The sequence below is a fragment of the Uloborus diversus genome, chromosome 8 (genome assembly GCF_026930045.1).
Source record: "Uloborus diversus isolate 005 chromosome 8, Udiv.v.3.1, whole genome shotgun sequence".
Lineage (NCBI taxonomy): Eukaryota > Metazoa > Arthropoda > Arachnida > Araneae > Uloboridae > Uloborus > Uloborus diversus.
The window spans coordinates 122,338,599-122,365,888 of record NC_072738.1 but is presented as its reverse complement, the minus strand read 5'-3'; the positions used below and the strand labels follow the sequence as shown (position 1 = coordinate 122,365,888).

The 27,290-nt window shown below is 32.5% G+C and overlaps 2 protein-coding genes across 3 annotated transcripts in view; one reads left to right on the top strand and one right to left on the bottom strand.

Annotated features, from left to right (window-relative positions):
* LOC129227470 (cyclin-C-like) overlaps positions 1-2,504 on the bottom strand; it is a 28,424-nt gene extending 25,920 nt beyond the window's left edge. The window contains exon 1 of one of the 2 annotated variants that reach the window (XM_054862037.1): positions 2,368-2,504. In XM_054862037.1, coding sequence (XP_054718012.1) covers positions 2,368-2,399 — 32 coding nt within the window. In that variant the 5' untranslated portion in view covers positions 2,400-2,504. The remainder of the gene's footprint in view (positions 1-2,367) is intronic. The other variant, XM_054862038.1, reaches the window with a different exon arrangement.
* Positions 2,505-2,830: 326 nt separating this feature from the next.
* LOC129227878 (tudor domain-containing protein 5-like) lies at positions 2,831-24,849 on the top strand. Its single transcript, XM_054862497.1, has 5 exons — positions 2,831-2,985; positions 13,588-14,202; positions 15,497-15,579; positions 20,032-20,088; positions 24,604-24,849. Exons 2-5 carry the CDS (start codon positions 13,590-13,592, stop codon positions 24,754-24,756), a joined length of 906 nt encoding a protein of 301 aa, XP_054718472.1. The 5' UTR covers positions 2,831-2,985; positions 13,588-13,589; the 3' UTR covers positions 24,757-24,849.
* The last annotated feature ends 2,441 nt before the right edge of the window (positions 24,850-27,290 follow it).

The following is a 27,290-nucleotide window of genomic DNA, read 5'->3' as shown; positions in this document are numbered from 1 at the left end:
TACTGACTCAAAAATACATAATCTTTCATAGCTCTGTGTGATGAGTTAGTTTGAAATTTCAAGAAATTTTCTGCATTCTTCAAACAGTAATATAATTTTTAATTATAGTAAAAGGGAAAAACTTACAAGGCTGCCGAACGTAAATGTAGGTTGCTTGTCAGTTAGGTCTCCGGATCCCCTTCCCCTATAAAGTTTTCAAAACTTATACTACTACCATTCAGAGCGGGGTCCTTCCAAGGTCCCCACTCTCTTTCTGACGAAGCTGACATGGCCTCTCTTAGGCCCATAAAAGTGAAAATGTATTGGTAAAGAAAACATCCTAATGCAACAATTAAAAATTAACCAATTGAGGTATCAACACGATTCATAGTTCAAATTAAACATAAACTATTAATATTGCGCTGAATGAAACTTTTAAGAAAAATACTGAACAGAAATATTTTTATTTGAAAAAAATGAAAAACGAAAAAATCTTAATAAGAATGCTTATGTCACACATTAATCGCACAAAAGGGAAAATATTAACGCCCTTCATAACACACTGCATCATTGAAACAATCTGACAAAATCTTGCATCGCTGGCAACAACGAAACCGAAATTTCCTAATTTCGCCAGACAAGCGGCACATACGAGTTGACAGAACGTCTGGGTGCATGCGCGAAAATAGGGTTTGTATGTAACTTCTACGTATTCATATATTTGAAGACGTAATTATTATAGCAAAGCAAATTCAAGTACTTACGGTTTTACGTTACGTCGGTAGTTCATTGCAGCCCTTTTTTTTGGTATTTTTTAACTTCAGTTAAGGAGTCGTTATCAAATACGAGAATTGAAAAAGTGAAGGAATTTTCATATTCGTTTTTCAGTTAAATTGCTTGCGAAATAATGGCATTGATGAGACGATTTACCAAATAATATGGATTTTGGATTGGATCTTCTGAAGAAAATTAATTGCATTTTTAAAATTAATATTAAAATATGTGTGTATCATTAAAAAACAATAGTTTTAAATTTATTTATATTTTAATTAACCAAATAAAGATTTTATTAATGCAAATTCAGTTTACGTCAGATTTTTGTCAAACATGGCAGAGAGGTCCTTTGATGCTCAGGAATTCACATTGAACAGTTTTTGTTCGCAATTGGAACCTCCCTAACCCTCCCACCGGGGATTTCCTTTTACGAATCCACAGCTTTCATCGGATCTTTGCCAAATTTGGCACAGTCGTTCTTTGATGCTTAGGAATTGGTAGGATGCAAAAATACTCCACGGAGGTTTTCCTCATGCAAATCCAGTTTACGTCGGATTTTTGCAAAAAATTTGCAGACAGGTTCTTTGATGCTCAAGAACTCACTTAGGGTAGTTTTCGTTCGCAATGGGGACCATCCTCCCTCCCACAGGGGATTTCTTTATACAAATCCAGTTTTCGTCGGATCTTTGCCAAATTTTGCAGTGGTTAGGACTTGAATTACTCACTTAAACCTGCATAGAGGCTTCGAAGTTGTATGGCTTATACAACTCTTTACAATTCAATGTGTTAATCAAATATTTCATTACATAAACATCATACAGCTAGGGTCCTCCACAGAAATTTTGTGGCCCGTGACAAATGACTTTTCTGCCCCCCCCCATCCATATTGTTTACCCCTAGTTTAAAAAATATTGTTCCATTTCAGGCTCAGTTCAACAGGTGTCCCTTCTGCATACAGCAACCACTATTTAACATGGTAATATTTACCTGTTATTTCATGATATTTGACCCTCACAGGGGGCATTTAAAGTAGAGTTTAATGGGTTAAGCTAAAAAATGTAGAATGTTGGACCACATAAAAGGTTAAAATAATATTTAAAAATTGATACTCCCCCCCCCATTTCAAGATTTTTTTGGATACTATATTAAAAGTCATTTCTGCATTTCTATCTAAAGAAATGAAGGAGAAAGAGCCCAATTGGCCTTAGAATTTATTTTCACACGAAAATAGCCCGAGTTTCGTCTTAAACATTAGGTATAATGCACATAAAACTGGAAAAAAAAAATGTAGAAATTCAGCACCTGTGAGCTCCCATGCAAATTAAGCCCTGACTGAAGTTCATTCGTAAGAATGAATACATGCACGTCTAAATGTACAGAACTTTTTTCCCTTCAGTAAGTAACCCCTTTGAAGTAATCATAATTACGGAAAAAGTATTTTTTAATGATACGAATTTTTAAATAAGTTTCAAAGCTTTCATGAGCACGCATTTTACAAACATAATGCTATTACCTATTCAGTTTCACAGTCTAACACTGAACCACCGATGCGACTTTTATTTTAAAAGCAAATTATAGAGAGATTTTAATAGTGGATAGAGAGAATGGACTCACAAGTGAGAACTTTGCCAGAAGTTTCCTGCCATTTCATTGAAAAAGATATCACAAGACAGCAAAAATTATTTATTTACTTAAAAACTGTTTAGCGTTTTCGCGTTTCCATTGCGTCTATCATCATAACAGATGCTACTATTTTTGCTGGCTGTAACAATTTACAAAACAACCCTGTATAAGGAAGTATCGAGAGAGCTTCCTATTATGGCCGCAAGGGTCGCGTTTAACTGAGGGAGACTGCTGCTTGTAGGGGCCTCTAGTAGGTAACAGTCTCCTCAAATTCACACTACTTCTATTTCTATTTCTATTCAAGAGTCACAACTGACTACAACTGTATTTATGTCGAGGTCTGCATACTAGTGCCTTGCCTCCAAAATTCACACTACTTCCTAGCAGCATTGAATTTCTGCATTACGTGACATCCTTTTTAAGTTTAACATCTTTGTTTGCAAACAATCTCAATCAGTGTGCAGTTTTGCAGTTCTTAAAAATGATAAATTTAACATTTCGAATTCAATTTCATTTTAGTTCTTCGTTGTAGCGCTCTGAAAAGGAAAGGAAGTCTTTATTTTTGTAGAAAAGTCAAGTCATAACTTGGCGGTCCGTATATTGCAAGAAGTAAGACTGACTTAGTTTATTGCATGCTTAAAAATCTTTCCACTTCCCTGTAAAAGTGTTCATTGTCATGTCTCCCGAAAATACAGTCTTTTATTGTTTAATATTTGGTGTACATAGAGCGCTTTAATGTAAAGTGAGTTTTGGTGTTTATATTTCAGTATTGTATTTTAAAACAAAATTTCCTTTTATATACAGTCAGGGGATATTTCGATGACTGGGAATCTGGCGCGGTCGTCTCGTTTTTGGCGTGAATAAGGGGATATTTCGATAATTGGGAATCTAGCGCGGTCGTCTCATTTTTGGCGTAAATAGTTTTATTTTGGTAACCCTGCTGATTTATGGTAACCCTATGTGAATAGATGTTTTGTATCTCTTTGTTTTTGATTTGCAAAGAAAAATGCCTTTCGCGCAGGCACTGAGCCAAAAATTGACACCAATGAATAAAGATCACGAGATTCCCAATTATCGAAATATCCCCGTGAATAATTTTCTTTTAGTAACCATGCTGATTTGTAGTAATCCTATGTGAATAGATGTTTCGATTCTCTTTGCTTATGAAAAATACCTCTCCCACAGGCACTAAAGCCAAAAATTGACGCCAATGAAGAAAGATCGATCGCCAGATTCCCAATTATCGAAATATTATCAAACCTGATTAAAATTCTTCGGTATTAGTTTTGTGAGGTATCTATGCTACTCTATTTTATACTAAGCACTTTATTGCAATCATTTTAACAGTCTTAATGAAAATTTAAGCATACCTTTTTGAAGCAAAAGTCTTTTATCTTTTTTTGGTTCCTGAGTTTTTTGGATTCAACATTCATTCTCTTGAGGTTGGCAATGGCTGAAAATCCATCTTGGCCAATATTTTCTTGGAATTCAAGGAAAGTTGTTAATGTTGTAAGAGCCTTTTCTGCATCTTTTAGGTGCGTCTTCCTGGATGATCTCTTCCTCTTCTTCCAAATTGCCTCTTAAATTATCCCTCCTGATTTCCGCTCCAGTTAAGGTTCCACATGTGGCCAGAGAATTATCTACACCTAAAAATTCTTCAAAAAGAATATCAACGTTCATTCTAGTCTTGATGGCTTTCCAGTCTTGGAAACATACTGCATTCTTTTCAGTCATGGTGTTGACAGCTGCTGCTTCCTTTTTTTCTTCAACACATTCTGCATCATTTTCACTGTTATCTTGCTCTTTGCATCTATTTTTGAAGCCAACTTTAATGAAGCAATTTTGAATTGTATTCTGAGTGACATCTCTCTATTCATAATCCACAATCCTCATAGCATCCAGTATGTTGATTTTTGGAAGATCTTCTATATCCTGCTTTGAAACTAAGAATTATTCCCTGATCTGGAGGCTGCAGCTTTGAAGTAGTGTTAGGCGGTAAAAAATTTACAGTGACATTTTTTAAAGTTGGGAGATCAGAATGTGCACTGCAATTATCCACTGAAAGGAGAATTTTGCGTTTTTTCAACCGCATGGACTTGTTGAGGGATACCAGCCAGTCAATAAATATTTTGCCTGTCATCCATGCTTTTTTGTTGGATTTGTATTGAAAAGGAAATAACTTGATTTTTGTGAAACATCTAGGTTTCGCCAATCATCAGAGGAGGAAGTTTCTTGGAACCCAGGGTTCGTACGGGTCATGGAAATCCTGGAAAGTCATGGAAAAAAAATAACAGAATTTCAGACCTGGAAAAGTCATGGAAAATTGAAATTTTCATAGAAAATCATGGAAATTCATTTCAAGTCATGGAAAAATGTCTTGGACAAAGAGAAAGGAACAGTAACTAAAGGAGCATTAGAAATCTTGAGTGATTTAACAGTGCAGCACATAAAAGCTATTAAAAGTGGAAAATTGAACAATCCAAAAATCAAATCTGAACTTTGAAATCTCATTGCATCCACTTCTGTCGCAGCCGCTTGCCATTTTTTGCGATGTGATTTTACTGCCTGGACATCATTTATTTTGAATTTTCTGTTATTTTCAACATTTCTTATGTTTCATATTCTGTAGTAGCAAAATTTCACGTTCTTAGTTTTGCCACGCCCACTCAAAAAAAGCAATTCAGTTGCATGCAAGTTCAATTCCATCACTTGTAAAAACTTTATTATTAAATTTTTCAGAGTTTATCTTAATTTGTTGAATGTTTTAGAAAATATAGATATTAAGTGAGGCGACAGAATACAGAAAAAGAGGGATTCTAATGCTCTAAAACAGTAGTGCCCAACATACGGCACGCAAAACTAATCCATGCGACCCACTGCTACGTTCAATGTCGGGAATTAAACGTGTTCTGAAATTTCTGTACCTATTAATTTATATGCATTTGAAAATGCAAATTTGTAAACAAAACAAATAGCTATACTTTTGAATCAGAAGATTGATTCATTACTGAACGGTTTTTTCTAAAAAGATCTGGTTTGGAAACATAAAGAACTAAACTATGTGGCTTTACTCTAAAGAACCAAAATACTGTCATTTATGTGGATGATTAAAGGCACTGTTGACACTAAAAGGTAACTTTTGAAGCAAATTTATTGAAACTTAGTGATGACTCATTCAACCTTTGTCCCATTCAATATCATTCTGCCTGTTTTTTTTAAAAAAAATCATACATTTAAGCATCATCATATTTGCTTCACTGCATTTTTACTTTACTTAAATTTATATGATAAAGACAAATAAGAATAGTTTAGTTTTTTAAGTGTACACTTATATTTTTTCCACAACAGTAAGTGCTTCAATGAGGCTGTGGGACGTTTTGCTAATGCTCTTTTCCAAATATTACCAAGTTTGAGATTAAATAGTGCTATTCTCTTCATGTAACGAGGTCATGAAAATTTTCATTGAAGTCATGAAAAAGTCTTGGAAAAGTCATGGAATTTTTTCATCCAAATAGAGTATGAACCCTGGGAACCATCTTCATTAGCAGCCAAAAGTAACCTTTGCTTTGCTTACCCCCTCTACATTCTTTGTTCTTAAATGTTACTGTTTTATCAAGCAGACATTGGAAAAAAAGTCCCATTTCATCTGCATTAAACACATTCATTGACTTAAAATCCTTTACAAGAGAAGGGATTTCCTTTATCCACTCTGTACAAATATTTTCTGGTACAGAGGCACTTTCACCAGAACGTTTTCGGAAAACAATGTCATGTCTATTTTTGAAACTTTACTGCCATCCATTGCCACACTTAAATGTTTCGCTGTGACCAAGTTGTTTGGAAAATCCACTTTGAAGCATTAATCCACCTTGGTCCTTGCATTGGGTGAACCATTTTGAAATGCACTCGTCCACATCTGGAAAAGCACATTTTTGAATTTTTTTTTGCTGTTTTATTTGACTGAAACATATGCTTCATGGACATTCTGTTTTTAATTATTGTTGAAAGCGTATTTGCTGGAATACTAAACTTGACAGCAATTTGATTTTTTTTAAATTAATGAATTGCTGTCCAAAAATTCAAGAATTTTCGTTTTTTCATCATTTGAAAGAATTTTTAACTTTCTTTTCATGCCTGTCATCTCGGTTTTCTTAGCAATTGCAACTTCAAGCAAGAGGGCAACCACAGAACACTACCTAACTAAATCAGATAACAGAGTGAAACGGCTTTCAATTTGAATGACCTTTAACCACAAACTTGAAAAACTCACCCCACATGTGTAATCCTCAGGTGAGGCAGTGCTTCCCCTCATTGTCCCATTCTCTGCCCTGCTTCCGAGAAAGAGCTCGAAACGACTTTCCTTTTATTAGTCTTCCTAGAAATCTCTCAGGACACATTTCTCCCTTTTTCCCTCTACCCTTGAGGACATAGGCGGATTTAGAACTGAGTTCCTGGGGGCGGCAGCATTTTTTTTTTTTTAGCATTATTAGTTGTATTGATTACAACTGGCTGAATTTAGACTTAGCGTGCCCCTAAGCTATTTCAGGGTTTGGGTCACTTTAGTTCTGGTCAACTTTTCTATCGGTGGCAAAAAAGGCCATTTTTTAAAGCCCCCCCCCCCATGTATTATACATAAGGTCTAAGGTGGAAAATGGAGTCCCTTTTAAGTAGGGAATAGAATATCTCTAATTTTAGGGGGTCCGGGTATTTAGTAATCTAAAACTGAAATTCTGAAAAATGTATAGGAGAGAGCCTCTGATCCTCCCCCCTCTCTCTTGAACACAATCAAAGATAATCTTAGAATTGCGTTTTTGGAGTATTAATTTCGAAAAACTGCAGGGGGAATGGCACTAAAATTCACCTTCTACTAACATTATCAAGATCTATCAAAACTGCGTTTTTTAAATTACAAGCTCGCAAATTTAAGTGGAGTGCATAGGCGGATTTAGAACCAAGTTCCTGGGGGGGGGGGGGGATTTTTTTTTTTTTTTTAGTTGTATTGATTACAACTGGCTGGATTTAGACTCTACGTGTCCCTAAGCAATTTCAGGTTTTGGGTCTCTTTAGTAGACCGGACAACTTTTCTGTCTGACAAAAAAAGGCCATTTTTTAAAGCCTCCTACTCCCCACTATACTTTAAACATAAGGTCTAAGGTGGAATAGATTATCCCCAATTTTAAGGGGTCCGGGGGTTTCTCCCCCGGAGGAATTTTTGTAAAATAGATATAAAATTCTGCATTTTGAAGCGTTAGAAGGGGTGATTGGAACTATTAAAATCTCGGAGACAAATAGCAAAATACTCTTTTGAAAATTACGATAATACGAAGTAAAAATTGTTTTCGGGTTGACAAATCAATTACAGCAGTTCTCAGCGAGAAAGTATAGAAGATTATGCATTGTTATTTGCTTACTTTGGCTGTAGGTTCAATTCAATTAGTTTTTGATCACGCCTCCAACCCACCGAGAAATACAAGGAATTAAATACAAAATCATCAATAGTAAAAAAATGCCTTAAAAGAAATGGTGTATGGATTTAGAAAATAGGCCTATTTGGACAATTCATAATTTATACACTTGGTAAGAAATAAAGTTGAAGCACACTTTGCTTAGGAATTTCAAAGACTCATCCAATCCATTTCAAGGACTCGAGAACAGTTAAAATTATTTAAGGCCTTTCCATTCTCTGGAATTGAGTACTTGATTGTACTGTTTCGCAGTATTGTTCTAACTTTGTAAGAAACAACTATTTTAAGTTTGGGGCCTCGGTGTTGCTCAGCAACTGCTTGCATGCAGAGAGGCATGGGTGCTATTCCCGCCTACTGCCCTGGGTGTTCTTCTGATTTCCTTGTATTGTAATAAATCTGAATTGTGCTATCTGTCTGAGCAAAAGTCGGACTTCCACCTAAAATGGGGCTCAGTCAAACGAAAGCCTCTCATATTAGCCTCAAAAGCGGATTAACGCCTTCGTTATTCATTACCTTGGGTGCTCCAAGGGGCATCAGGAACAACAACAACATTATAAGTTAAAAAAAAAACTATTGATTTCTCATTACAACAACTTTTTATTTTCAATTAAGTGCAAAAAAACGAAAAAAAAAAACAGAGGTAGTGTTTTTTTTTTCCTTCTGGGCTGAACAGATTAACAATATGCAGAAGAAGTAAGATAAACGCAAGTAATGCAAAATAATTTCCAAAATTACTGCATTCGGGATTAAATAAACAGCAATATATGAAACATGTGAGCCACAAAAATTTATCTTAAGTAATATGCTACAGAAACGTGAGAACCATGATTTTTATATTTTTGATGCAGGATGTAGCAAGGAGCTAAATTTGAAACATTTGGGCATTTCTCCCCCTACACCCCCCCCCCCCCATCATTTGTTATAAATTTCAAGGTTTTCAGGCACTTTGAAATGGTATTTTAGTTTTTCAAGTACTTTTCTTTTCTTTAAAGAACAAATCATGAAATTTTCCGGAGTTGGAGGCTTTCAACAAAGCGGGTGCCCTTAACTATAACTTGTTTAGTTTGTAGATAAATCTGTTTTTTTTTTTAAATCTTTGTTTTAGTTTCCAACTTGTTGAAACAGTCGTTGATTATTTTAAGTATAACGGCTGATTGCTCATATTTTCACTTATATACTTGCTCTAATGGTTTTCAATTCGAAGTAGTCATTTTCAACACATTTCAGCAACCCGGTGACAGCTTTATTCTTTGTAATACAGTGTACGGTGCCCCCCCCCCCCCCATCAGAAAAGGAATGTCGCTATTCTCTTCATTTTACTTGTGAACTTTTCAGAAAAAGAAAAAAAATCATGATTTTTTCTTTTCACATTTTTGAAGGTGTGTTGTTACCATGTATAAAGTTCTCCCAAGACTGGGGGGGGGCATTGACCCCCCTCGCTCCCCCATAAATCCGCCCATGCTTGAGGACAATACTACTGTGTCTGTGTTTGAGAAAAGTTGTTGTTAGTTGTTTTGAAGATTACTGGACTTCGAATCCAAAAATGACAACATTTTTGGAATTCGAGATATCGAGGTATTTAAGATTTTTTTTGGGGGGGGGGGGATAAACATAGAAAATGCATTGAATTTTGGCTGCAAATTAAATTTTTTGGAATAGACAGGCTTTTGAAATAAGCAGGTTCGAGATAGACTGGTTCAACTGTAGTAGAATGACTAACATTTGCAAAGTTTACATTCTAGGCAAATTTCTCGCTGCTTAACTATTTCCATACGCAAAAAAAATAGAGTTATTACTGTAGCCTTATTGAAATAGTATTTTTTCCTAGTTCGAAAATTTGCTTGGGATTTGAAAACACTTTGTTCTGAAATCTGTTCTGAAGTTTATCTCATTAATGCTTTTTAATAAATTTGAATTGCTGGGTTACAGCCCCTCCATTTCTCAAGGCTAAATATTAAGTTTTTAAGCCTGGAATTTTAATCTAATTATGAAAGTACATTTATTAACCTATTAGCCGTCTTTTGAACTATTTCTAATTAGTTAATACATTTCTTCAGGTAAGGAGACTAAAAACTAAACAGTGAACTTCAAATGAGATTTTGAAAACATCTACATGTAAGCAGTAGTTGATACAGAAATAACTTTTGCAGGGGCCCTGGAAAGTGATTAATGCACCTTCCTCCCTCCCCCGCATACAATTGTTGACAATCAAGTCTAATTTAATGTGTGGAAGCAGTCTGTCCTCGTAATATAATAGCCAATGATCAAGTAATGCTCCTGACGCCATCAACAATGAAACTCGTGCCACGCCAGGATGATTTGATAATATGTTTTGGTAATATTTAACATGCTGGGATAGGCTTAATTGTGGCAGTGCTGAACTGGATCCAGTAACTGATTTTTTTTAACTGGTAAGTACCATTTCAGGAGAATGATGAAACGAAAAAGGGGTCAACAATGAACGCTATCTACTGGAGTTGAGAGTTAATCCACTGGAGTTAGGGTGAACATTTCAACTATAAAAATATCACTAAATAAGCAGTTGTTTCGTTCAAATGTAGAAGCAATTTTCACCTGTCATATCTTGACGAACGATTTTCTAGTGATAAATAAAGGTCGATCAAAGATGTTATTTATAGGTCCGCCTGTTGTGAAAAAAAAGAACATTTTGTGAATTTTTAATTTTTGTGAAGAAAAAATACTATTTTTTGGGCATTTTTCTTTTACATATTTTTTGTTAAAAAATCCTGTCATATTGTATAGAACATGTTTAACAATCACAAATCTACTCTGAAATCCCTTTGGGCTAAAAGACTTCTCTGGAAATGCATGGAAGCTGGAGATTTTTTTTTACTGATGTTTTGCTTTCAGACGAATTGACAAAAAGGAAAAGTGTTTTTACAAATAAAATTTTGTGAAATGTCTACTTTTAAGATATGAAATTTTGTGAAGTGGCCCTTTTTACTACAAAGAATTTTGTGAAGGGCTGCAAAGCAGAACCAAAATTAGTGCCTGAATCAAACCATGGTTAATCTGTTCTTAAACTGAATTGCTTTCAAAATTTCCTCTTATGAAAGTTTATTTAATCATTAGTAATTAAATAAAAACAATTTGCAGTCTATGGTACTTGTGTTTGAGTTATTGTACAAATCTCACCATTTTAGATTATAAAAATATAATTACTTACTTTAACTACAGATGAACTCGGTTAATTCGAAGTGTCGAAAATCCAAGAATTTGTTTGCATTAGTTGTTATTCGTAATAACCGTGAATAAGCAGGGGTCTGGCCAGAGCAAATTTGGGTCCGTTAACGGACCCTTCACAAAAATCCGATCAACCAAAACGGACCCTTCACAAAATTCTGGTAAACAAAAACGGATCTTTCACAAATAGTTTATTGAAAGAGCAAATCTCAAATTAAAATAATACAGCATATTTAAAGTTAAGTTAGAGGAATCAACTTATACAAAATCAGCTAATTTTGCAAAAGGAAAAAAAAAAAAAAAAAATCGGCACTCCTGCAAGCCATAAATATTTACTACCGCCAAATAAATATAATGCCTGTTGTTGGTTTCTTTGAAAGAAATTAACAGCTGAAAGTCAGTTAGGTTTATAATTTTACTTGTTTGTTTTATGCAGCGGTGTTGTTGTAAACTTCTTTGGAAAAGCGTCAACATTCTCTGAATAGGCGTAGTAAGCACTTTTCTCCCCACTCATGATTTAATCATCAATAATATACAGCGAAATGAATTTAGAACTGCAAAGGATAGTATGGGTGGGGCGGATGTGATCGCTTCAGATAGGGTTACAAAATTTAAACTTATCGCCACTTAGTGTCTGGTGGTGCGATGTTAAACTGTTATTTTGGGAGAAAGTTATATGGGTTTGGTTTTTCGATACTAAAAAGGATAATTAACTTTAAATAAACTTTTATATACCGTTATTTTTTTCTATAGATGTCTACATTTTGAAAAACGCAATCTTTTTACATCCGATATGAGAATCATATTTTATTCTTTTTTTCAAGCTAACTTCGCTTTATTAGGATGAAAATAAATGAAAAGTCTCTTTATTTTTGTAACAAAGCTTATTTCAAGTTTTTAAAGGGGAATTCCATTTTCTTTTATGAGTCAATAATTAAAATGCTGAATCGATGGTTTATTTTTTATTTAATTAATTTATTTATTTATTTTTGCTTCAACTGTGTCCAGATATTAATGATATGTTTATCATAAGACTCTAAAATGCAATTCAAAAGTAATTTTATAAAAAATATTTATTTTACAAGCCGTTTTTATACTTTTGATTCCTTCACTTTGAGGATTGCAATCTCTTTGCATCCGCTGTGGAAATCTGATTTTTCGAATTTTCGATGTTTAGTACGCTTAGTTAAGAGGTAAACAAATAAAATATTTTTTTATTTTTGTGAAAATCACGGAGTTTATAAGGTTTGAACGAAACTCTGTGCTCTTAAACAGTGTCTTGGATTAAAAAGTTAAATGCTGAACCCCTGCCTATTTTTTTTTCTTACAGCTATTTTAAATACTATACAAAAAACATGTCTAGTATAATTTAACATGATGTAGAATGGTAGATAAATATTGATACTTGAGGGGTGCCCATCTCCCAGGGAGCGATGCCTCCCCCCTCTCTTCAAATACTAGAAAAACACTCAAGAATGATATTCTCAACAGAAAAGAGAGAAAACACTCAACTTTAAACGTCAATGAGGCAGTTTCCACCATCTCAAGAGTCTAAACGTTCGTTTTTACAAGAATTTTTTTTTTTTTTTTAATTATTTGATTTTTCACAAAAATAATTGATTTTTCTCAAAATTATTTTATTTTTCACAAAAAACGGACCCTGTGAAAAATCCTGGACAGACCCCTGATAAGTGAAACTGTCAAAAAAAATGAAGAGATTCTTACCTATAGATTAAAAAAAATATTACTTAATACACACATTGTAATCTAACTATTAATACATTCAGAAAAATTTCAGAAAAATATTTTTTTATCAATGAATGTTTTTGGAAAATATTGAAAACGGAAGATGATGATCAACAATCGCGAAATAGGTTGATCCACAATGGAAGGTTGATCCACAATGGAAGATGAACAGTTTTATCTCCATACAGCTTACAGCTTTATTTTCAATGCAAAATAAGTATTATTTTCTTCTTGATACACAACAAGACTTAATTTCTAAAAAAGAAAATTAACGTATTAATCAAGCAAAGAGGACAGAATGATTGTTCGTCTTAGCCGAGAGTTTCAATTTGATGTATGTATTATGCGTGAACATTTTTATGTAATTAGATAGCAAACCAAACTTAACAATAAACATGTTCGTTTTTTATCCATGATTTCGTATTAAACATGATTGTATTAATAGAGGTCAGCAAGGGCGCCCATATAGGGGGCAAGGGGGGGGGGCTCAAGCCCCCTCTTAAAGATTAGAACTTCCTTGCTTTCAGTATAATTTTCTTTACAAAAATGTAAAAACATTTCTTCTCCAGCCATCAATGAATAATTTATTAAAAATGTCAAACTTTAATAACTAATCCGTACTGAAATCGGTTTCTATGGGGAATATATCTGAGCCCCTTCTTAAAATTTTGAATACGGGCGCCCTTGGAGGTCAGCTGTGTTTATTTATCTATTGAGTATAAATGTAAGATTTTTGATAACAACATTATGTTTTTAAAATGCTACCATATTATGTTAATTAGTTATTTCTTTATAGGTATGGATATTAAAGAAAAAATGCTTATCAGGAGCACGCTTATTGCCCGAGGACAGGCAATGTGTTTGAATGAATTTTTAAATTTATATAAATTGTTCGTTGGCAAGCCCCTTCCTTATTTACAGTTAGGTTTTGGTTCACCAGTTGATATGCTGTATTCCCTACCTGATGTGGTTCAAGTTACAGAAGATGGTGATAAATATTTTATTAAAGCAATTTTTAATGACGAAACAAAGCACTTAGAAAGACTGATCCTTAATCAGAGGTCCTCTGATGGAGTTCGTAAAAAGAAAGAGGATTATTTTATTGTTCGTCCCGATACGTTGTTTCGTCTTTCATTTGTGCATGCTAAATTGAAAGCTGAAATACTTCATATCATTGCGCATTTTAAAGGATACATTCAATTTGTTTTACTACCTTTAGCATATGAAAAAATTCTCAAAAAACCGTTAATATTGAAAAACGGTCTTACAAGCCTAGCAGAAATCCTTTATCCTATTAAACAAATAAAACTATTGCAGTTCAATAAAAAAGTAATAGTTTGTGATACAGAGTATGATCAAAATTTGGTGCTCAACTGCATGTCATCTGATCTAGAAATTCAGAATGATGAAAGTAATTATGTATTTTGTATTCTGTTGAAAACATAAATTTTTAATTCTGTTTATAATACAGTCAAACTCACTTATAACAAGCAAGGGACCACAATATTTGTTTGTTATAAAAAATGCTCGTAAAAAAAATATATTCATAAAAATTCATTCTAGTTGCTTTTTCTTTGTAATCACTGTACAGTCTACAATACCAAATAAGTTGGTTACTTTGCTTTGCACTGTCTGAATGTCTCTTTCTAATGACATTACTTTTGAGAAATACGCATATGCACACATATATAATTTTTAAATGTCTCTTTACTCCACAAATGACAAAAAGTGCTGTCATCGCTTGTTTTCATGATTTATGATTTATCACTAACTTTGGTTTACGTTGAAATGCTAAAGAACATTTACCAAAAAAGGATAAGCTGAGCTGGAAGTCGATAGAAATGTTATGATTCTCAAAAATATTGCTCGCTTTAAGTGGAGTTAGCTCGTTAAAAAGACACTTATGCTTCTATTGACTTAACATTGTACCAGCCCAATATTTCTGATTTCCTTGGTAAATCCAGATTCTCATTCAATCAGGGCTTGTTATGAGCGAGTTCGACTGTATAATCATTTTTGATGATTGTGTGATAGCTTAATATTATTTACTTATTGATTTTATTTTGAAGCATTTTATCCTGACATGAAGCATGTTAACTTAGAAAAGCTTTTTTTTTTTAATTTTTCTTCTAAAATTTTAAATAACTTGTCTAGTCCAAAGTAATAATACTAAGTTTTAATTTTAAATAAATAAAGAAAAGGAACTAGAAGATGAAGGGGAGTGGGAGAGAAATGTTCCTGCTGATTGTAAAATTTTGCTTGCTTTTTTTAAAAAAAATATAAGTTTCATGTTTTTGGATAAAACTATATAGATAGATTTCATTTCTTTTCCTGTAAATTTAAAAATATTTCAGCTTTCTTTCTTGCTTCTTTTCTTTTTAAACATGTATGGGAAAAAATCTTTCTGGGTTTTATTTTGCAATTTTCTGATATTTGTAACTTTATTTGAAATATGAAATATTTTTAGTACACTTCAGCTAAGTACATAGAGTACTTGAAAGGTCTGTTCTTAATATGTCCTGAAACATTAATTAGCATTTGCATAATCATAATGACTGTTTCTGTGGTGATTTTATTCTCTTTATAAAATCTAAAAGTTGATGTGTGCAAGTTCACATAAAGTTTGTTTTCAATGAAGTAATTTTTTAAAAGTCATAATAAAGCAAATTTATTTTGAAACTACATTACTCCTTTTTTGAATTTAGATCTGAAACTTAGAATCCTGAAGTGCAATCAAAACTTTGACAAATCTGGAATTTCCAAAGAAGTGCAAAATATTTTCATAAAGGTATCAATTTTAATCTCATCAATTTGAATTTCTCAATGGGGTTGTTTCCAAAATTTTAAAAGTTTTTTTTTCTGAAAGAGCATGCTTAAAAACACAGGATCTGACGATTTTTTGATATTTTTTTTAACGTTTAATATTTAAAAAAAATTACTTAAATCGAAGCGCTTTCATTGTTTACGGCTTCTGCCGATGACATCACAAATGATGAAATGCCATTCAGTGTTGCCATCCACAGTGCAAAATATTTAATTTGCATCTTTACGCACGTGTATTGGCAACGATATGGTTGGTAGCAAGTGTAGAGCGCAATTTTAATTCCCTGCTTGATTATCATAACGTGGAAACGTATTAGAAAGATGCGGTAAAGTGCACCATATGTGGCGTCATCAAGACCATGCCTTGTTTGTAAAATCAGACATTTTAAAAAATTAATTTTAAAAAACTGTTGGGAACTGTATTTTCTGCGTTCATGTTATTTTTTTTGCTCATTCTATCCATTTCAGTGACTAAAAGTAGTACTTTTGACTGAAGGAAACCACCTCATTGGAAAATTTGTACATTTATTGAATGCATATTATCCAATTCTCTGGATTGTTTATTTACTTAGAAAACATGAGATAGTTTCTAAAATTTCATTTAACCCGCATTTATTTTCCTATTTTTAATAATGACAACAGAACAAGAAGTTATCCTCTAAATTAAAAAGCTGAGAAAGTAACTTCTATTGAATTTTTAACTGGTAATATTATTGGAGACAAAAAAAAAATAGTAACAGACTTACTAATGTACTAACCCTCAAGCAAATGGCCCTAAAAGAGACCAGTAGCTGAAGCAAAATTTAGAAAGCACCTAATTCAAATGTGTCATAAATCTCCCAAAACTGGATTATATGTGGAAACGAGCATTGCATCTCATTATCAGGTTTAAACCTATGATGGTTCCATGTAAAGCATTTCATAACATTTCCGAAAGTTGACAAAATATTGCAACTAATACCACAAACGTTACCTAACAGTGGACATTGACATCCTGGAAGAGTAGTATCAATGATATGCAAAGAATGTTTGGTTAAGCTGTACTGAAATGGTGAAGTGAATTTAGGCCTATAGTAGTTTATTTCTCAACTCTGACCAACACCTCAAAGCAGATACAAGTTAAAGTTTTGATGAATTGTTCAATAAAAATAAAACGGGCAATTATATAAAAAAAAGATTTTACTATCAAAAGTAAGGTACAATGCAAATATACCACTCATAGCATCCAAGGTTATCGAACCCACGTTTACCGGCATTTGAAGCAAAGTTTCTACCACAAAGCCACAAAAGCCCCCAGTGCATAATGAATGAAGCATAATAAGTGATATAGTTTACATTTTACTTTGCCAAAGAAAAAACATCCGCTTCACTTGCAAAAGGGCTGGGTTCCAGTCGCTTGGCGCATTAGGCGCTGAGCAGTTCAGTCTAGGATTATTGCTTTAAAGCAACCGTAAATGTAATTCATTGTTTTGGCGATTTGTTTTTTAAGAAAAGAAACTTTTGATTTGTTTTTATCAGAGTAAAATATCCGACCTTTTCTTCTTTTTTTTCCGGCGATGATTTTTAAATGTTCCACTGGATGGTTTTTTTTTTTTTTTTGTTAGACGGATGGATTATGAGAGCGTGGTTGCTGGGCAACATGGTTGCCACACTTCCGTCCAAGGGACAGAATTCCGTCTTTTCAAAAATTTCGGTCATCAGATTTTTTTTTTTCCATGTTCAAAATGATTTTTATAGATTAAACAAATCTTTACTTTTGAATCTTGGACTCTCAAAAAAGGTCTTATTCTTCTGAGGACAAAAAACTGGCACATCTGCTAAAGTTAAAAAGATGAGCTGTTTTTTTTCCCCAAAAAAAAGAATTAAATAAGTCACTCAATCTGTTGATTTCAACCATTCTTATCTTAATCTGGAAAATTTTATTAAAGTTTTTATCACAATGCATCTTATAGCCAAGAATCTCATACCTGAATTTTTTTTAATTACTATTTTTTTGTATGAACTATTTATGTAACATGAACTATAAAATCTGAAGCTTTTTTTCTGCATTTGCAAATAGTTTTTTTAATTGTATTTTTTTATTAAGTTCTTTTTCTGCTTTTACCTCCTAAAAATCTTGGACAATGATATGTTATTTTTTTATTTAGGTTTTAATTTTTACTTAATCTTAGAATTTGGTTTTACTATATAGTTACAGCATTAAAAATTAGCATTATTTATGTCTAAAACATCAAACTAAGCGCTAACATTTTGGCGTCGCGATATGGAGCCATGCGCTTTTCAGTCCTGACCAATTTTTAGAGTGGCACCCATGCTGGGCAAGTTTGGCGATAAACAATAGAGTTGCGGAACTGTTTTTACATTTGAAAGATATTATTTGATGTCTTTTTTTGTTTATTTGGCGAAATGTTTTAAATTGCAGTAAAAACCGCTTCACTCGCTAAATAGAGTTTTAAAGAAACTGTAAATCTAATTTAATGATTTGACGAAAAGTTTTAAATTCCAGAGAAACTTTAATGTTTTTTTTTCTTTGGAAAGGTGTGTACGCATTTTATACAAAAAAAATCATCATTTTACATCAGAGGGGGAGGGGGCGTCACGTTTTTTGTGTTCAACGAACTTCCATTAAATTTTTAGCACGGGCACTGCTAGTATATATATATATATATATATATATATATATATATATATATATATATATATATATATATATATATATATATATATATATATATATGTAATGCATCATTTTCGAAATTAAAGTTTCAAAACATTAAATGTTTTCTATTAAGTGTGTTATTGCCCCAGAAGCAGAAACTTTCTATCCAGTCTGCAACACTATTTTGGGCAGTTGAAAATAATCTACAGCATTATTATCAGTTTTATTTTGAGTTTTCATAAAATACACAAGTAAAGGTCAAGACTCAGAAATTTTCCAACTGGCCAGTGTCTGTTAGACTTGAAAAACTTAGCCACCACTGTCGCCGAGTTTTAAAGTATAAAAAAAGGGGGAGGGGCAGTTTTTTCACTACTTTCATAAAAACAAATAGAACTCTGCGCACTATGAAAAGCAATTATATTCAATACATATTTATTTAAGTGTGGAAAATTTAAGTTCAAATAGGTTTTTTAATTGTTTTAAATGAATAAATAAATAAGTTAATAAATTAGAAGTTGCGGGAAACTGCATTTTAGAACTGCATGATGAATGTTTTAGTTTGAAGCAAAGCTTCCAAAGCAAATGCAACTGCGCTTGTAATAATTCATTTTTTATGATAATCATTTAAAAAGAAACATGATTTATTGTACATTTTATGTAATCTTCAATAGTTAGTATTGAGGTAAACATGAAATTGTTTTTGGAAACTTAGGGAAGTAAGAGTCTATTTTATTTTTCTGAGTATTTCCATCTTGCGAATGACCAAACATGGCGTCTGCGCGAAAAAGGCGTGATTCTAATTAGATTTTTGAATTTGTTACATTACAGTAGAAATAAATTCAAAATCCTTAAAAAAAACTACGATTTAGATGAAATAGTCAGTTTTTAGCACTTTAGCCTCTAAAGCAATGAAGGTAAGATATTATTCTAAGATAAAATTTTGCACTTTATAAGACAATAATTAAGAATTATCCGAAAAAATGGCACATTTTGCATAATTTTCAACAGTTTGCATTGCAATAAATATCCAATTCCGTTTATGAAAACGTAGGCACTTAAAGTCTCTTGCGTACCAACATCTTGGGAATGACCAAACATGGCGACTATGCCTAAAATTAAGTTATAAATTTTTGAATTTGTTGCAAAAAATAAATAAATAAAAAGTAAAAATCCTCATGAGGTTACATTTTAGTTGAAAAGCTTTTCGCACTTTTGCGTCCAAAGCAATGAAGTTAAAGTGAAATTTTAAATATAAAACTTTTTATTCCTCAAGAAAATTACTTAAAAAATAAAAATAAAAGAAAACGATATGCTGCACATTTGAAGTTATTTTCATCAGTTTGCAGTTAAATAAAACATCCAATTCTGTTTTTTTTTTGAAAACTTAGGCTTTTAAGCATCTTATCTACTTCGATCTTGTGAATGACCAGATATGGTGACTATGTTTCTAGCTGAAATGCTGAAAGCATCCATCGCCTTTCCGGCCAAAAATCACAATCTCTAAATGATCTTTGAAAAGTTGTATTTATTTTTTTTTCTTTTATTTATTTGTTTTTCTTTCTTTCTTTTTGTTCTTTTAAAAAATTGTCTGCAGGTCGCTGAAAAATCTGGGACGCGCGTCTCACAGTTTCTGCTACCGAGGTTATTGCCATCAGTGTTACGATACTGAATCAGTGTTGGATCCTTATGCGAATGAAATAAATGTTGTGCTATATAACTGTTTTCTTTTTATAAGCCATTAATGAACTTTTATTGTAGGTTATGAAGCAGAATCCTGATGGGGTCTTAGCTATGGATTTCCCTTCATCATGTGAGGTAATATAGTTAGTTTGCAAATATAGATATAAAGCTTTTAAAATTATGTACTGGCTTAAAATAGAGCAAATTTGCTTTGCTTGATCATTAGGAAGTGTGGCATGCTTGTTTAATATTTATAGTTTTTTCTACCTGGATGTCCTTTTCAATAAAGTTGATTCAGAACTATGCTGCTCATTATGTCCATGAGCAACTGGACTTGGATTTTCTCCAATAGTTATGCTTATATTACAGATGAGGCAGTGAGAAGCAAAGGGATGTAAGTGCCAAAAGTAAAAATTTGGAGAAAACCATTACAAATGGCAGGTGAACTTGTCCTCTGTCTTGGGGCAAGATAGGATGCTATTAGTGTCCTGGTAGGTGCTGCTATACATACGGTAGGGTGGTTCCAGTGGCAGCTCGTGCCTTGAAAAAGTGAGAGGGCCAGATCATGGTGCACTTGCCTCTGCCCCCTCCCCCTTGGTTATTGAAAAAAAAATATGTATTTTTAATATTTAAACTTCCTTTTTTTTTGGTAAATTCATAAAATTAAATTTATTTTTGCAACTAAATTAAAAACGTGAATCAATGACTTTTAAGGTATATTCAAAACTAATATGAAAATTAGAAAAAATGAAACCATCTAAAAAATAATGATTGCTTCCCTAAATTGTCGTTATAGTAAGCTAATTACTTGAAGACAAAGAGTCAAGAAAGGAGCAAACAGCCTAGTCTTGTGCAAATGAAAGCTTCTTCTTTTACTGTTATTTACTTTACTGTTGTTTATTTTACATAACATGAATCGCTTAAGAACATTCAAGCTATGTAAAATAAACAGCATACAGGTAGGGTAACGGTCTCTGCAAATTCTGCTGTAACTATTGAAATTCAATGCATTGGTGTTGAGGGGAAAAAACATACACACGCGCAGATAACCCACAAACAAGGTATAATCTGCACCTCATTAATTTTACACTTCTTAACAGATAATCTGTGGATTACATGCAGGATAATACGGCACAATCTTTTTTTTTTTAATTTCAAGCATGTACGCACAAAAAAAAGGAAAATAAATAAAAAGTGATAAATTATTGTCTTCTGAAAAAAGTGAGGGGTCCCGGACACCCTCTGGCTTGTCCCACGAGCCGCCACTGTATGGTTCGAAAAATCAATTTCTTTATTTCAGAGTCGCTTTACCTCTCAAAAGTTGTAGTTTGGTGCAGGGTTCGCCAATATTATCGGCCGATATATATATATATATATATCATGATATATATCACGATATATATCTAATATTTTTTTTGGAAATATAACTGTATTTTGATATTTTCGATACTTATTTTTTCAACTATGGTTGTAAAAATTATATTAATCATATATTGTTCATTTATCATTAAAAATAACCAAAACGTTATTTACTATATTTTTATGATGTATTATTGCATCATTAATGTAACAAACTAATGTAATATTCCTTTTTTATTTTACATTCATAAAATTATAAGTAATGTATCAGTTTTAATGTTTTAATTCATATTAAAAGTGCCTCATTAAATATTAAACATTGGTCAGAGAAAAAGAAAATGTCTTATGACTGTGCACCGACGAATACATATTTTTTATCTCTGAATCATATTACTGTGTAAAAGTAGCAAACAGAAGAAAAATGAGTGAAACAGCTAATGTTAAATGAATTGCTTTAAAATTGATAGAAATGTAAAATGAAATATTAGATATAAATAGTGAAAGAAACCTTAGTTTTAAGTCTACATATTGTGATAACAATACAGTCGGACCTCAATGTAAGGTCACCCCTCAGGATTTCACGAAACTGGCCTTATAAGCGGGTTGACCTTATAACCAATTCATATATATTCATTGATAAATAAACATGTAATTCATTAATTCTTATTAAAATTCAATGCGTTCAAAACTATCAGTTAATTAGGCTATTATAGTTAAGTTGATTTGAACCAATTTAAATTTTTGGAATCAATAAGAAATTTAGAAATGATTTTTTAAAACTTTCATTTAGAGTAAAACTGCATTCAAATATCCCCAAGCAAACAACTGATGTGCAATTTACCTTACTTAAAATTATCATTAATACAGGACTAATGTGTTTTTTCTTTAATTTAAGCACAATGGTGAAAAAATCCTGGATTGGCACCTGATTTATAACCCATTGCTTCTCACTGTCTCAGATGTGAAATGGTAGTTATAAGTGGCCCTTAGCAGCAGTTTGAGACTAGAAGTTTTTGATATGACACCTAGATTTTTCAACCTAGGCGCTAAATTTAATGCTTTGGACTTTGGATTACATCAAAGCTTTTGTTTTCCTGGTTCATGGTTTTTGAGATTTATAAAATAAAAGCTTTGTTTTGCGACTGCAGTGAAGACTGAATTTCTTGAAATAATTTTAAAGTACAAGCATTTTTGTATCTTAAAACATCATTTTCTTCCTTGTATTTTACAGAGGTTTTTTTTTTTTAATTTATGCTACTGACAATGTGTAGTATATCTTTTTAATAGAGGTTTTTATAATTTGATATATGCATAATTTGATTTGTTAAAAATGATACCTAGATTGTTAGTTTTAACACCAAAAAAATTATCATAGACATCATGATGATGCATAAAATTTAAATTTTTATTTCTAACCCTGGTTCACATGGCACACTTACTTGTCTAGTTTTTTAATAATACTAGTGGTACCCGCACGCCTTTGCCCGTAGTTGAAAAATAAAAGGTTATTCGTTTCGCCTGTATATTTACAAATAATGGATGACGAATTTCTCGCCAATTGGCCATGTTCATTCATTCTCCCATTCCACGTCATGATAATTTTGTAATTTACTCGTCCATCTTATGATAATTTCGCTCTGGAAAATGTTCTTAAAATTGAAATAAAAAAAGAACAAAATCGAATTTTCGAAAAATTGCTTCAAGGTGCACACCCCCATGCTACAAACTAACTTTGTGCCAAATTTCATGAAAATCGGCCGAACGGTCTAGGCGCTATGTGCGTCACAGAGATACAGACATCTAGACAGAAAGACTTAGAGCTTTATTATTAGTAAAGATAAAAAAGATGCAGATCTACTTCCCTGTTGCTTTTGTCTGAAGTGTTTGTGGGCTTCTACCCGCCAAAACATTTTGCATGTCATATACAAATGCTTCAACTTCTGTGTTTGAAGCTATTTTATTATATAGTTTATAATCTGGAATTTTCTTTCTTTTTTTGCATGAAGATACTTGTAAATTTTCTAATTACTATGTTTAGTTATGCTGATAGCTTTTATAAGTGCTCAGCTTATTAATTTTTAGTGAAAGCTCCACCAGGACGTGTGATAGTTCTTGAAAAAACATATTTCTCTTGTGCAATATCAAGAAGAACCAAAGTTAAAAGTAACTTGTTTTTTATGGCTATGATATATACAATGACATGTTAAACGAAATATGGAGAAGATGCTCTTTACAATATTAGGTAGCTCATTATAAATACTTTAAATGACTTCTGAAGCAAACATTCTAAGTCAAAGTATGAAGCGTTAAACATATAGAGCTATGATATTCGTGTCAAGAGCAGTAAGCTGAAGCTATCGGCAAAAAGGGACGGACTCAACTGAACTGCAGAAAAGCAACCAAGTCTGACTTGGGTGGAAATTGAAAGGGAAGAGTGCTCCCAGCAAAGTGCGGGGAACTTAAATGCTATTGGCAATTTGCATATTCTACTGACGCGATCTTGTTGCAAGACGGAAAGAATGAATGAGAAAAAACTAATGCAAATTAAGGTTGCCAATACTTTTGGAAAATAATTTGCCTCTTTTCGTAACATTTTGCATAGTCGTAAGCAGACTCTAAGAATATGGTTCACTTTTGTATTTGGGCTATACATGTACATGTTAATATTATGGGAAATTTGCATTTTTTTCAATGCATTAGTAAATTTGTTTCTCTCCTTCAATGCTTGCTTAGTTTTGTCCCTAAATTTATTTATAAAGAAATAAAATAAACCCAACAAATACATATTGTTGAAATGAAAAGTAATACAGAAATGAAATTTTAAATAAATTGCATTTCAGAATAATATTTTCACTGAAAAGTGCTGTTGTTGTGCATTCTGGGAAAAGTGCATCCGGGCAGGGGCGTGCACGGGAGGGAGGAGGAGAAGAGGCACCTGTTGACTCGAACCCGAACTTGAAGGAGAGCCCAATATTTTTAAAACTGGGAGTGAAATATAGGGCTAAACAATGTGGTAATGGGCCTAGAAAAGTCATTTGTGACAGGCCCCAAAATTTCTGTGCACGCCCCTGCATCCTGGTGAAAACGATAGATCAGAATTTGTAGTTTTCTGAGTACGATAAGTACTAGAATTTTCCAATGTAAATAGATAAGTGCATATTCCATGCTAAAGAGTACAATGCATTTTCAGCATCTTCAACTTCAGTTATGTTAAATATTCAGTGATTTTGAAATTTCAGTGCAACTGCTTTTTAAAAAAATGTTATTGAATATCTTTCTCTTATTTCGTAGGCTGTTGCAAATGGCAGTTTCAATCTTCATGCTTTTGGATATGTAAACTTGGTTGAATTGATCGATTCCTTGCCAAGCATTTTTAGGCGAGAAGATACAGTAGGGGATGATAAGAATTACCTTATATTGCCTGCTAACACTCTTCAATTGTGATACTAGTCAATGCTTAAAATAAAAGAAAATACATTTTTTATGCATTATGTTTAAAACGCTGTAAGCATAACTCTTGTTAATAAAATATTTTATTTTTTCATACTTATGTACAAAGTTATCTTTTATGAATAACAATGTAGACTTAAATGCATTTTGCATTGAAAAAATACTGCTCCGTTTAATGTTCTGCTTTCACTCAAGGGCGTGCACGGGGGGGGGGGGGGGGGGGGGTAGAAGGGACACCTTTTGGGCTGAACTTGAAGAGGGTCAATATTTTTAAAATGAGGGGTGAAATATAAGGAAAAACAATATGGAGAGGGGCCTGTAAAATACATTTGTGACGGGCCCAAAAATTTCTGTGTATGCTCCTTCTTCCACTACACTTTAATAAGGTTGTTTCTTACAAACTGCAAATTTTTATGGAAAAATGTGACAATGCTCCTATGTTGCTTAAAGTTGGAATCTCAGTCTAATTGTTTGGACAACATTTTTTAAAAGTGTCACTTAATAAAGTTATTTATTAAGTGAATGAAGTAATGTGTTGTTCTTATCTAAAAATAATACCTTTAGTTTTTTAATGAATAGACTTGGCTGACGGATTATCTTGTGTTTCAAATAGATCTGTAAAGTTAAATTCTATTTCAAACCTCCTGATGCAAAACGGAAGGAGGTTAGAAGTTTCACATGTCTGTGTGAGTGTGTGTGTGTGTCTATCAGTGGCAACTGTAGCTCCTAAATGGATTAACTGATTTTAATAATCCTTTTTTTGTTCGAGAGGCAACTTCATCAAGAGTGTTCTTACAGTCTGCCCTCAGAAGATGTGGAATCTGGCAAGCTGTCAAGTTAGGACGATGCCATCTAAATGAATCTAGCCGGGAAGAAGGGAAAATAGCAATAATGTTTTGATGCACACGTTTTATAATGTCTCTAGGGCTCTAATTGAGTTATTGCATTCTCTAAGTTGAAAATGAGGAAAAACAAAAAGGGTTTCTGTGGAACAAAAAAGAAAAACATTGTCTAGAAATGTAGAAGCAAAATGGTAAGTTCACAGCTATGTTGTAAAAAGAGCAAATCAATTAACTTTTGTAGCAAAAATGTAGATTGAATATAGTTTAGATTTAAAACAATGCTGCTGTAAACAAATTGTCATTTTTACAAAACTGTGTCTAAACTAAAACTGGCAAACCTAATTAATTAAAAGGCAAAAGTGCACATCTGTAACGAAGCAATTACCTTCCCTGTAAGTAAAATCCATTTCCTCATATAAACCGAATGTTTGCCTTTCCATCTCATTGGTGGTCAGACAGTAGCTAAGTCTCATCGTTCTACGTCTTTAATTACCAGAGATATTGATTGAAAACCATGAAAATTAGCATCCTTCACTATTTTGTTTGTGAAAATTTATTCACACATTTATAATATTAGCACCATTCCACCATTTCAAAAGAACTAAATTTTCTGTGTCTGAGGGACTTTGTTTGGGACTTCCGAGTTATATTGAACTCAAATTAAAACCTTTTTTTTTAGCTGATTTAAAATACAATTCTAAGCTTTTATTCACCCGATTGATAACAATTTCATTGTTGGCTGACAAGGAAAGAAAGCTAAATGGTTTTTATTTAATTTCTATCCGTTGCGAACTTCTACTTGTCAACAAATAAAGACTTGTAATTGATTTTATGTGTAAAAAACTTTTAAAGAAATTTTCAATTTTCTCTTTATTCTGCTTTTACTAGCAAATTTTAGTAATTATGATTCTTTCCTTTTTTGTTTCCCATCTTATAAAGAGATAATTAAAATTATTCCTGTGTTTTGACCCACAAGATTTATCTTAATATACGGTCCTCAATCAGGGTCGAGGTTTTTAAAAATGTTGAATTTAATTAGTTCTTGCAACTTATTGTTTTTTAATTAAGCTGTTGAAAAATGTTGAAGGAAAGATAGAAATATGGAATAAGAACTCCATCTGAAGTTTAAGCTAGAAAACTAGATACTGTGCCATCTGTTTCAGCTCTCAACATTCAGCTAGTAGTACATTTGTATAAATTTATTAGAGGATTTGTAATAAATTTTTACTGTGTATAATACTTTTAAGATTGGTGCTATGGCCATTTTAACTTGTCTATAATTTGTTTAAAACAGTTCTAATTTGTGTTACTCAGTTGCATTGGTAAATGTCTGTTCAAGAGTAGCTGTAGAATTATTTGAGCCAAGAAAAGGTTTAAGAGCTAATTAGCAAAATTAAATACTATGCCCTATTTGCTGTAGCTATTAAATTGTTACTTAATTCTGACATCATACTCGATTTTAAAAGTAAAAATGTGAGTTTTGCAGGAAAAAAATATTTAAAAAAAATAATAATTTTCCCAAATCAAAATTGCTATTTTTGCTTATTTGAGCTGTTTCTCAAAAATTCAGATCAGTTTTTAAGAACTTGTTTTGTAGCATCCATCCATTTTCAACGAGAACCTTTTCTTCTTTTCAATATTAACACAGACTTTAGAGAAGCAGGTACATACTCATCAAATGCTTGA